Source organism: Schistocerca americana, chromosome 2, assembly GCF_021461395.2.
Source record: "Schistocerca americana isolate TAMUIC-IGC-003095 chromosome 2, iqSchAmer2.1, whole genome shotgun sequence".
NCBI classification, from domain to species: domain Eukaryota; kingdom Metazoa; phylum Arthropoda; class Insecta; order Orthoptera; family Acrididae; genus Schistocerca; species Schistocerca americana.
In genome coordinates this window covers 298,215,186-298,227,795 of record NC_060120.1, presented here as the reverse complement: position 1 = coordinate 298,227,795, position 12,610 = coordinate 298,215,186, and the positions used below count along the sequence as shown (strand labels likewise).

General features: G+C 41.1%; 1 protein-coding gene across 3 annotated transcripts in view; it reads right to left on the bottom strand.

Moving 5' to 3' along the window:
* The window catches only part of LOC124593102 (sodium-independent sulfate anion transporter-like), a 239,507-nt gene that overhangs the window by 81,515 nt on the left and 145,382 nt on the right, over positions 1–12,610 (bottom strand). For all 3 annotated transcript variants that reach the window (XM_047131899.1, XM_047131900.1, XM_047131898.1), the window contains exon 2: positions 9,458–9,696. In XM_047131899.1, the coding sequence (XP_046987855.1) occupies positions 9,458–9,696 (239 nt within the window). The remainder of the gene's footprint in view (positions 1–9,457; positions 9,697–12,610) is intronic.

The window sequence follows — 12,610 nt, the reverse complement described above, 5'->3', positions numbered from 1 at the left end:
ATTTGAACCATTCAGTGTCTCTCGGCGGTTTTCCTTCACTACGGCTGCAACTGCTGCAATGTTCTGTGGAGTCGTAACGCGTTGTGCCTGACCTGGGCGAGGAGCGTCTTCCACTGAAGTCACACCATTTGCGAACTTCCTACTCCATTCGTAGACTTGCTGCTGTGACAAATATGCATCACCGTACTGAACCTTCATTCGTCGATGAATTTCAATAGGTTTCACACCTTCACTACGCAAAAACCGAACAACAAAACGCTGTTCTTCCCTGGTGCAAGTCGCAAGTGGGGCCGCCATCTTTATACTGATACTGCGACGGTATGTGTGCATCTGCGCTATGCTGCCACCTACAGGCCATTCATAACTGAACTAAATTTGCCCGATTTCTCTAGATTTCTATCAGAAATGAATATACACAATAATTTAAGTCAATTTGTTTTTATTCTTAATGTAATGCATAATGGAAAAAATTCTTCACCTTTTCTTTGACGCACGAACACTTTTTCATCTGAGCCATGCAGATTAAATTTGGAACCGTCTGAAAAGATTAATTTGTTCCACATCTCTGGTGTCCATGTCGCATCTGCCTTTGCCCACCGTAGTCGCTGTTGTCACATTATCTTGGTCAATAAAGGCTTCCCTCTAGGATGGCGGGCTGAGAGTCCAGCCTCCAGTAGTCTATTTCTTACCGTTGTAATGGTTACTGAGATGTCGCACATTTCCTCCCAGTCTCGCTTTAGTTCAGTTGGTGATAGGCGGCGATCGTTGAGCGAAAGCATTTTCAATACCCTGTCCTATTTGGCAGTAGATGCCATTTTCCGACCTCTTCCTTCTTCACGATCAACATTTCCTTTTTCCCTGTGTTTTTTCAGTAACCTCTAAATTGTAGACTGATTAAATCCTGTCTTAGAGGCTATCTCTTTGATGCTGAGACCAACAGACGAATAAGCAATTATAGCAGCTTTCGCTTCTGCCGTTAATTCAACTGAGCTGCCCATCTTCTCAATGCAAAGTCTTCACTCAAAATGGCAGTATAAACACTGGTTTCATTGTGAAACCAAACTACAACAACAAAGAGTTGTGTATTGTTGGAAAACATGCGTGAAGAAGTCAGATTATTAAGGCAAGAATGTGTCAAAGTTTAGCAACAATGGAACTGAGATAACCTGAAGCAAATTGCTGCAAAAGACAAAAAGACGAAGTCATTCATGGTGATGTAATAAATATTTCCACCGCCGTAACTAGCGATCCGGGAATTGCTCCTTGTAGAGGCCGACGGCCAGTTGCGCCATAAATTGTTGAAGTTATAGTTTCCATGGCTGAGAACGCTGGACGCTATGTGCGATCTTCAGGGCAGCTGAATATTCCATGGTCCACCGTTCGAAAAGTGCTGCGAACATTTGTGAAGTGATACTTCCAGAGCGGTTCCAGTCTCTCGTGGATGCAGACGGTCGTCACAGTAAGCAACGTTTGTAACTCGGGGCATAAACTTGGTATGCGTTTAACAAATGTTACCCTCTCAAGAAGAAATTAAAATTGTGTTTTTTTCAATGGTGTATTCGTTATTTCTCTTCCTACATAGCGTTCGTAGGATTTGTCGACATGGAAAAATCGTTCGACTGCGTCAAATGGTGCCAGATGTTCGAAATTCTGAGGAAAATAGGGGTAAGGTGTAGGGAGAGACGGGTAATATACAACATGTTCAAGAGCCAAGAGGGAATAATAAGAGTGGACGACAAGAACGAAGCGTTCGGATCAAAAAGGGTGTAAGGCAAGGATGCAGTTCTTTCGCCCCTACACTTTAGTCTATATATCGAATAAGCAACGATGGAAATAAAAGGAATGTTCAAAAGTAGAATTAAAATTCAAGATGAAAGGATATCAACGATACGATTCGCTGATGACATTGCTGTCCCCAGTGAAAGTGAAGAAGAATTACAGGAGCTGCTGAATGGAATAACACTCTCCTGGATACGGAATATGGATTGAGAGCAAATCGAGAAGCACAGCTTTGTATAGTAGTGAAACACGGACTGTGGAAAAACCCGAACAGAAGAGAATCAAAGCATTTGAGATGTGATGCTACAGAGGAATATTGAAAATTAGGTGGACTGATAAGGTAAGGAATGAGGAGGTTCTGCGCAGAATCGGAGGAAATGAATATATGGAGAACACTGACAAGGAAAGGGACAGGATGATAGGACATCTGTTAAGACGTCAGGGAAGGACTTCCACAGCATTAGGAGGAGTTGTAGAGCGTAAAAACCGTAGGGAAAGACAGATTGTAATAAATCCAGCATACAGCAGAGGATGTCGGTTGCAAGTGCTGCTCTGAGATGATGCGGTTGCCACAGGAGAGGAATTCATGGCGGGCCGAATCAAACCAGTCAGAAGACAAATGACTCAAAATATCCCTATAATTGTTTTAAAACAGTTTCATTGTCCTATGATCACTCATTTTTCAAAGGGGCCCCCTCAAGAAGAGGAAGTTTAATTATAATCACCCTACAGATCGCATTGGGTATCGAGCGAAGTGTGACTGAATTGACGGTTTCTTGGTACGGAGTACGCTGCATATTATCTTGGATAAAGAGCACCGTCAGATGTAGGGTTAACTTCCGTTGTGTCCCAGTGAAGATTGTTTGGGTACTTGTTGTTCATGTTGTGTACTGATGACCTTTCAGACATCATTAATATTAACCTGAGACTGTTCTCAGTTGATGCATTTAACTGTAATGAAGTACTCTCTGTTAAAAGCTGCCCAAGTACTTAATTACATCTTGATAAGATTGCAAAGTGAGGCAAAGGTTGACAGCTTACTATAAAAGTTTAGAAATGTAAAATCGTGCTCTTCACAATAGAAAAAAATGTGGTATTCCAAGAGTACAAATGGAAGACTCAATCTTAGGTAAAACAGTTTCAGACTTCGGAACATCGCTAGACTATTAGGGAAATGGAGATGACTTGCAAAACACCCGTGGTACCTATCCTAGAATATTGCTCGATTGAGTGGGACCTTTATCTAACAGGACTAGTAGGGGACACTGAAATTATACAGAGAAGGGCAGCACGAATGGTCACAGGTCTGTTTGACTCATCGGAGAACGTAGCGGAGCTCCTAAAAACATCGAACTAGCGGTCACTAATAGGCACCAACTATCCCGATACAGGTTACTTACGAAGTTTCAAGACCCAGGTTTAAATGATGGATTTAGGAATATACTACATAAACCAACGATCGCTCCCTTAGGGATTACGAGGACAAGATTAGATTAATCACAGCGCCTCCGTACTCGAGTCGGAGGGGCACAAGCCGTAGTAACTGGTGCAGTGGGAAGTACCCTCGGCCACGCTCCTCACAGTGGTTTGAGGAGAGTAGATGTAGATATAGACCAGCATATTGTACCACAGCCGTACGAGAGTTAGTCATAGAATTTTAGTTATCACCTCGAAAGCATGTAATTACATAACTTTTTTTGTTTGCAGTTAAGTGTCTGCAATTGTTGTTCAAATGGAAATTCCCTTGCGACAGTACCGTATCTCAAAGCAGGAGCAGCAAAGAAAAAGGCACAGCCCACCTCCATTTTATTTATGGGTGGCTCCTCTAGACGTGTGATACGATACTGTGGCTCAGGGATTTCCACGTGAATCAGGGCTGCAGACATGCTCTTGCATTATAGAACCAAAATATTAAATACGCAATTTACTTTTTTTACAGGTGATAATTAAAATTGTATAGCTATCTCTACATTTTAGAGGCACCTCAATAGCAACGTACTGTGATTCCCAGATGTAGGAAACCAGTGTTGGTAAAAACTGTGTCATGAAGCGAAACACATTTGTTTCATTCCTGAACGACATGGCAGAATAGATCGGTTTCTCTTTCTTCTTCTTCTTACTTTCTTCCGAGACTAAAGCCCGTTTCCTGCAGTACACTCAGTCCACACTGAGCTTGTCGCTCCATTTTTTCCTTGGACGGCCAATATTTCTTTTGGCTGCTCGTAATGTATTTCTTACGATTTTCACAACTTTCCGTACACCCATCCCGTCTGAGTGTTAGTTTAATTCAAAATACTTCTTCTTACGTACCCACTCATTAATGGAGTCCACTTTAATCCTTTTCTATTGTTTTCCACTTCGCACTCTATCTTTCAATGTCTTCTCTGTAATCCTTCGCAGAATTTTCATTTCTGTGGTTTCCAAAAGTCATAGTTCTGTATTTTTCTCGTCTTGTCTCAGCTGTGTATGTTATAATTGGTCTCATCATTGTTTTGTGTATTCCTGCCTTTGCATGTTTTCGAATATGCTTGTTTCCCAAATACTGTCATTTACACACCCTGCCGCTTTACTTACTTTTGATACTTGTGGTCTAACTTTCTTTTCGATATTACCACTGCTGGATAGCTCAATACCAATATATTTAAGTGTTATTATCTGTTGAATAATTTTTCCATCTACTTCCAGTTTGCATCTAATTGGTTCCACAGATATGGTCATACATTTGGTTTTTTGAGTGGATATGACCATATGTAGGTTTTTGGCTGCCACGTTAAATATATGCAAAAGTTTCTGCAGGTTATCTTCACAGTTTACCAGCAGAACTGCATCGTCAGCATAACCAATGACTTATTTCTTCGTCCCCCATTCTATAACAACTACTAGCCAATATATTCCTTATCACCTCGTCCATGATTATACCAAAAGGTAGCGAGCTGAAAGAGTCACCTTGTCTATTACTACTATAAACTACTATGCAGCTTCTTCACCTGGAATCAATTTTCATCTGAATGTAGCTGTTGGAATAAATGTCTTCAATTGTTTTTATGCAGCTGGAAGGAATCTCCCTTTTGTAGAGCAGGATTACCACTTCTGTTAACTGAATCCTATCGAAAACCTTCTGTACATCAATAAAACAAAGATAACCTGCTCTTTTTTTTGTATCTTGAGAAATTTAATACTAGTTCTCCAATCGTTTGGAATTTTATTTCTAGTTACAACATCGTTAACGAACTTCATTAATTGTACTATTAGTGGCTATCCTCCATAGTTCAGCAATTCATTGGGGATCCTATCTTTCCCTGGAGACTTCCTATTTAACAGACTAACAGACTAACCTCTGCATCCTCATTTACTTATACAAGCTGATCTCTGATTTCTCTTAGTCTTCTGGTGATTTTTTACGTTTATACAACACTGTTAAATATTTAACTCATGATTCCTCATCCACCCTGTCTACATGTTTCTTTTTACTTCATAAAAATTTGCGGACTGTATTGGCCAACATTTTCTGTCGATTAAAATAATTCATTATGAAATGAGCAAACAGTATCGCAGCTTGTTCCATACCTGTCTAAGGAACAGTAAAATCAAGGCAGCTCAACCTTGGCGTGAAACAGATGGCGTCATCTCTAAATGCAAACTGTGAACTAAAGAGTTCCACTACATAATAAGTATCGAGGAAATGGTATTAAATATATAAATTAATTCAAGTCCCGTTTACAGATACAACTAACAAAAGCTTATTTGTTTATACAGTTGACTCAGTTATAACTTCCAATAGCACATCACACACAGCCAGTAGCCGGTTTTCGCAGCACACACTGCTTCCTGACTATGCAACAAAATCAGTACATCACCCACGATTCAGTTAAATCTCGCTCTCACAATTGATCACCGAAGCAGAAAGCTTTATATACTTCAAAGCACAGATGCATCCAATGTTTTCTTGGAAATCACATGTTGATCACTTGTCATAAAAAATTACAATATTAACATGCAGTGCTACAATATTATTCAGGTTACGATATTTCCTGTTAGTAAACATAAGACATAAATATTTGTGTATTTACGTACCCTCTTTCGTTGGGATTTTATACCTCTTCGTAATTATTATCTTGTAATCATTCTTATCACATGTCAACAATTACAGGGAGTTTCTACAATTTTCTATTAATCGAGGTCGTGCTGAAAAGTAGTGCCTCCGAACTTTTTTATATGAAAACTTTTAAAGCTTTTTTAATACAACAAACGTTACTAACATTCTGCACCTTTATTCTTCATGTCTACATATTTATTTCTCAACGAAATCATCCTGGTGACGAATGTATTTCTCCCAACCAGAGACCAGTTAGTTGATACCGTCACTGTAGAATGTTTGACTTTACTGACGGAGCCACAACCTCACCTCTGATTGCACTGCTTTATCACTATCAACGTGCAGTTCTCTAAGTAGCTCTTTAAGTTTTGGAAACAGATGAAAATCGGATGGCGCCAGGTCGGGACTGTGTGAAGGATGATCGAAGACAGTGAACCGTAGGCGTCGATTCGTTGGATATGTCGCAGCTCTCATGTGGGGTCTGGCATTGTTATGCTGAAGGAGAGAGTGCTTCATGTGTGGACAAATTCTTCGAATTCTGAAATCGATTACAGGACACTGTTTCTCGCGCACCGGCGTAGTTAAGTTACACACCACCATGTTACAGCTACAATTCGGAGCCCTCTAGTTACACAGGACTGCAAATATGTAGACATGAAGAATGAATATGTAGAATGATAATAACGTTTGATTTATTTAAAAAGCTTTAAGTGCTTTCATATAAAAAGGTTCGGAGACATTACGTTTCAGCACGTCCTCGTACAAGATAGTGTAACTTTCAGAAAATTTGCGTTATGCAATAACTTTATTTTTAGCAGACAACAGCGATGTACAAATTCCCGCAGTTATTACTCGCAAATGCACCTAACTTATATGGAATCATTTCCATCCGGTGGCCTAGCACCTGACATCTCCTTAGCCAGTGCAGGCAATTTTATAAACAGAATTTCCATGTCAATGCTGTGAGGATTAAAGTAGAGGAAAATATTATGTAATATCTTATCCTACGCTTCCAGATACTCGTAGTTAAATCTAAACTTCGCTATGTGGATAGCATTGATATTGTTGATGGTATCTCTATGTTCAGATGAGACAAGTGACTGTTCGAATCTATGGTGCACTGCTGTAGCACTCCGAAAATTCTGGCCTGTGAAAAACAGGCTTGTGAATATTGCGTTGTCCACGACCTGAATTTTGGAAAAATACTAAATCCCCACGAGACAGTCATTGGGAAGCGTACACGGAACAGCGCTTGCCTCAATCTTAGAGATGCTTGTAAATCTGCAAGTGTGAAGATCCAGTAGTTGGCTTCTGTGTTAACGACTACGCTGCAAATCATCGGGCACGAAACTTAACTTACTTTTTTCCTAAGGCAATATTAATAGAGCCTTCAGGAACCCTTATCTTGCTCTAAACAGATGGAAGGTTGACGACTTCCAAGTAGCGAATTGTTACCGGAGTTTGTGAGTCGATCGTCTCGTGAACCAAAAAGCCAGATGACTACAAGAAAAAAGTTAATGTTTGTATGGTAGGTACCGATGGGTCCGCCGGGGTCTGTGGACGGAGTTAACGTTTACCTTTGTGTGAATCGTTTACAAGCCTCAGAGATGGACTGAATGTAGTAGAAATTAAGTTGAAAAACTGAAACCTGTAACCTGTATAATAAAAGTTTGCTGCTACTCTTTGTGTCTGTGACTCAGAATCGACACATCGATTTTCTTTTGCTCGTACTACCACCACCACCACCACCACCACCGCTACTACGTTAATGAGTAGCTAAACAAGTAACATGTTCGAACATTACGAATTACCTCAAAGAAAACGATCAATTGGCATGTAATCAGCACGGTTTTAGATCACATCTTTCTTTTGCGACACAACTAGCTCTTTATTCTCATGATGTGAAGACTCATATCGACTGGGGATCTCAAAAGTGATTCCATATCCCTGGATTTCCAGAAAGTTTTTGATGCCGTTGCTATCAAAAGCTTTCTCATTCTCCATATCTCCTCAGCTGTGCGACTGGACTCGTGATCTATCGGAAAGGTCATAGTTCGTAGTAATTGACGGAAAGTCATTGAGTACAACAGAAGTGATACCTGTCGTTCCCAAAAATAGTTTTACATGACCTCTGCTGTTCCTAATCTACATAAATGATTTAGGAGACTATTTGAGCATCCATCTTAGATTGCCTGCAGATGATGATGTCGTTTACTGTCTAGGATAGTGATCAGAAGACCAAAATCGATTGCAAAATGATTTAGACGAGATATCTACATGTTGGGAAATGTGGCAATTGACACTAATTAATGAAAAATGTGAGGTTATCCACATAAATACTAAAAGGAATGCGTTAAATTTACATTACACGATAAATCACGTCAGTCTAAAGGCTATCAGTTCAGCAAAATACCAAGGTGTAACAACGATCACATGGGTGATATGTGGGGTAGGCAATTCAAAGACTGCCTTTTATTGGCAGAACACTCTCAAGGTGCTACAGATCTAATATAAATACTGCCTCCACTACGTTTGTCCGTCCTCTGCTAGTGTATTCCTATGCGGTACGGTATTCTTACCTGTTAGGATTTACGGATGGCATGTGAAAGTTCACAGGGCAGCTCGTTTTGTACTACTGCGAAATAGGGGAGAGTGTGTCCCGGATGTGAAACGCGACACAAGCTAGAAATCATTCAAAATCAAATGGCTCTGAGCACTATGGGACTAAACTTCTGAGGTCATCATTCCCTTAGAACTTAGAACTACTTAAACCTAACTAACCTAAGATCATCACACACATCCATGCCCGAGGCAGGATTCGAACCTGCGACCGTAGCAGCCTCGCGGTTCCAGACTATAGCGCCTAGAACCGCTCGGCCACAGCGGCCGGCAATCATTCAAGCAAAGGCGAGATCTTTTCACGAAATTTCCATCTCCACCTTTCGCCTTAGAATGCGAAAATATTTTGTTGACACCCACAAACATAAGGAGAAATGATCATAGTAATAAAATAAGAGAGACTGCAGCTCGCACGGAAATATTTAAGTGTTCGTTTTTCGGGGTGCTGTTCGAAAGTGAAGCGGTAGATAAACAGTGTGAAAGTACTTGTAGTTCGACAAACTCTCTGCCAGGCAATGAAGTCTGAATTGCAGAGTAGCCATGCAGATGTTCAACTGTACACTTCTTATTTTGTCTTTCTACATTCGATCAATGGCTTTAAGGTCGTATGAGCATATATGACACTATCTTACCGGTAACAAAAGTGAATGAACTGCTTTGGAAGAGAATGGTGTTGGAGCAAATAACAATACACACACACACACACACACACACACACACACACACACACACACACACACACACACCAAATTCTCCACGCAGTTTTTACGACGATGGTCGATATCCCGTCCTCACTTATAAAAATTCCGGTGCACAAACTGGGCTCAGAATCGGATCTATTTTCAAGTTGCTGATATTTTGCAAGAAGACTATAACTAGACGTGAAACTATGCGCTCCAAGACTCTGAGATAAAGATGAACAATTTGTTTTTGAATGTTTGTTAGAAATATACTGGGTATTACCTGTGGCTCAAGACCAGCTACGACAGCGTAGGCAATTCCCTGCGGAATGGCAGTGAGCCCCACAGTGAAACCGGCCAGTATGTCGTGTAACAGGTAGTTCCAGCTGTAGCGAGGCAACCACTCGATCACGGGAAATCTTCTCTTCAGAGTCTTCGTACTGCAGAAGTCCTTGGCGTACTCCTTCATGTGCCTCGTGATTACAGAGCATGTCGTGGCTTCGTTCAAGTCATTCCCACTGTCTGTTGAGCGAAAAGAAGAGAGAAAATTTATGTCATTTAATAACGCAGTTCAGTTCAGCGAAAGTGGAAAGGGGTCTTGTAAAGTTAATTCCTATAATAGGTAAGATGAACACTTCGCCAATACAGACATAGTGTGGGCCATTAGTTCGTCTAGTGACAGAATATTTTTTAAATGATTGTGTATAATATATTAAAACAATATTTAACTGCGGAGAATCATCATCAAACAAACAGTATGGTCATACTGTTGCAAACAGAGTGATTATTTAGTCGATAAAATCTAGTGATTGAAACAAATATAGTGATTGAAACACATTAGGGCCCATTCTTCGCTTGCGAGAAACGTTTGGTTCGTACGGGCATCTGAATTAGACAAGAGTGTCGAGTACGCAATTATTTTTTGAGGACTGAGGCGACACGTCACTGCATGAACTCCGAGAAACGGATAACATTTTGAAAGCCGTTTTAATCCATAACCGCTTAACTGCCTCCCAAAGCTCACAGAGGTGCGTCGGAACTGGTTCCAAAGCGTGCACATTTCGACCGATGGCGTAGTAAATGAACTAAATAGGATGGAGTCAAATTGCCACGGGAATGTGGAGTGGGAAGAGTGCACATAAATATCCTCATATCCATGGAGAGTTCCTCCATCCATTCCCAAAACCTTCGGATGGTTCAAATGGCTGAGCACTATGGGACTTAACAACTGAGGTCATCAGTCCCCTAGAACTCAGAACTGCTTAAACCTAACTAACCTAAGAACATCACACACATCCATGCCCGAGGCAGGATTCGAATCTGCGACCGTAGCGGTCGCGCGGTTCCAGACTGAAGCGCCTAGAACCGCTCGGCCTCCAAGGCACGCCTTCTTCACGTTTTCTTTTGTGGTGGCACATATTGGAAGTTTTACGTATGGGTCACCTTTAGGTAACGTACGGGTTGTTTGAATTCATCCGCTTATTTCGTACCTACTGAAAACGAAGGATCAAAAGTCATTAACCGACTTAGAATGAAGTTCTGCCCAAAACTTAACTTTTTGAGGGTACGGCATTCCAGTTTAACTAGCTGAACTATTTTAAGCAATCCTATAAACACAACAACTTCACAGATCAAGTTGACAGTGGACGTACATTATCGCTGGTCTCGTTATCCGACAAGATAACATCAGGACCATCACCGATACGGACTTTCTTGTCCTGCCATCCGGACAAGGCGTAATTTTGTCCAGATTTTTCAAAGCACTTTTACGATCTTTGAAGGAGAAAGTGTCACTTCTTGGATTATAATACAAAAGAGTGGTCTTTTGTCAAGTAAGGACGTACGGTTCAGGAAGCCTTGTGACAGACTTGTAGGCGTTTCATCTTGGTAACTCACGGAGGTAAGGCAGATGCGAGGCATCACATTTCTACGAAGAATCATACAAATAGATTCTCGGTAGCATCGACTTCAAATTCTATATCTACATTCGTGATTAAATAAGATGCTCAGGAAGAAACGCTCGTTTCTGCTGCAGAAATAACAGCAGCTTATTAAGTTGTCACGCATCATCAATCCTTCAGTTCTCTTGAGTATTGTAAAAGTGAATGCCGCAAAGTATCCTGACTCCAAAGTCGCCGCAAAGCGGTCTACATCTGGGACCAAAGCTACAAGCGATTATTAAAACTATTCTCTCACCATATTCCGTGTTCGAATGCATAAAACAACTGCGAGAAGTTTCATTTTACGGCGTAGGCAACCACACATTGAACCACAAGGCTGAAAAGATTTTCCTTCAGTTGTTCAATACTTTACTAAAACTGAAGAAATCCAACAAGTTGTTGAAGTTTGATTTGCAGAATAACGAAACATCGGCGACCACTGCAAGGTTTTGTTTAGACACTTTAAGACAATTGCAAATTCCATTAGATAAATTAATCGCTTTTTGTGAAAACAGTACCAATAATAACTTCGGAGGGCTTCGTCGACGCGGCCATGGGAATGTGTTTCACGAATTATTTTTCCGTATACATGGTAGGGACAAACAAGCTGAAGGAATTCTGCTTATACGTTGATATCGGTCATCAGGCTCTACTGTCTCACTCAAAAACAAGATGGCTGTTGTCAATGCACACAGGTCAGAAAATTCTCGAACCTTTGGATTCCACTAAAGCAATTTCGTGAAAGCGAAGGCAGGCAACCCAAAATAGCTTCAGATTTTTTCAGTAGTTCGATCAGTGAAATTTACTGCGTGTTTTCTGCAATCAAAATTGGCCCTGTTTGAAAAAATATAAAAATCATGGAGAAGCATAAAATCCCCATATTTAAACTGGAAATATCCACACAACAAAAAAAGTTTTGCATCACCCCAGTTCCCACAACTCCTGAAGATAGACGCAGACTTTGGTTATTGTATCACAGACACAGTCCCTTTGACTGTTCAGAGATGTGACTAAACCAGCCCCAAAGATGTAAACAACCATGCATGAGCAGCGCCTATTAGACGAAGGGAGTCCGACAGCCGACCAGTTCCAGTCATTCCACCAGGAAGGAGGTACACGGCTCGTGTTGTCTGTAGTTCAACCACGCCTAGACGATCAATAACGCGATTCGACCGCGTCCGCTTTGTTACTTTGTGCCAGGAAGGGCAAGGGAAGTGTCTAGGCGTCTCGGAGTGAACCTAAGAGATGTTGTTCGGTTATGGAGGAGATACAGAGAGACAGAAACTGTCTATGACATGCCCCGCTCAGGCTGCGCAAGTGCTACTACTGCAGTTTATGACTGCTACCTGCAGAGGAACCCTGACAGCAACGCCACCATGTTGAATAATGCTTTTCGTGCAGCTGCAGGATGTCGTGTTACGACTCAAACTGTGCACAATAGACTGCATGATGCGCAATTTCACTCCCGACGTCCATGGCGAGGTCCGCCTTTGCAA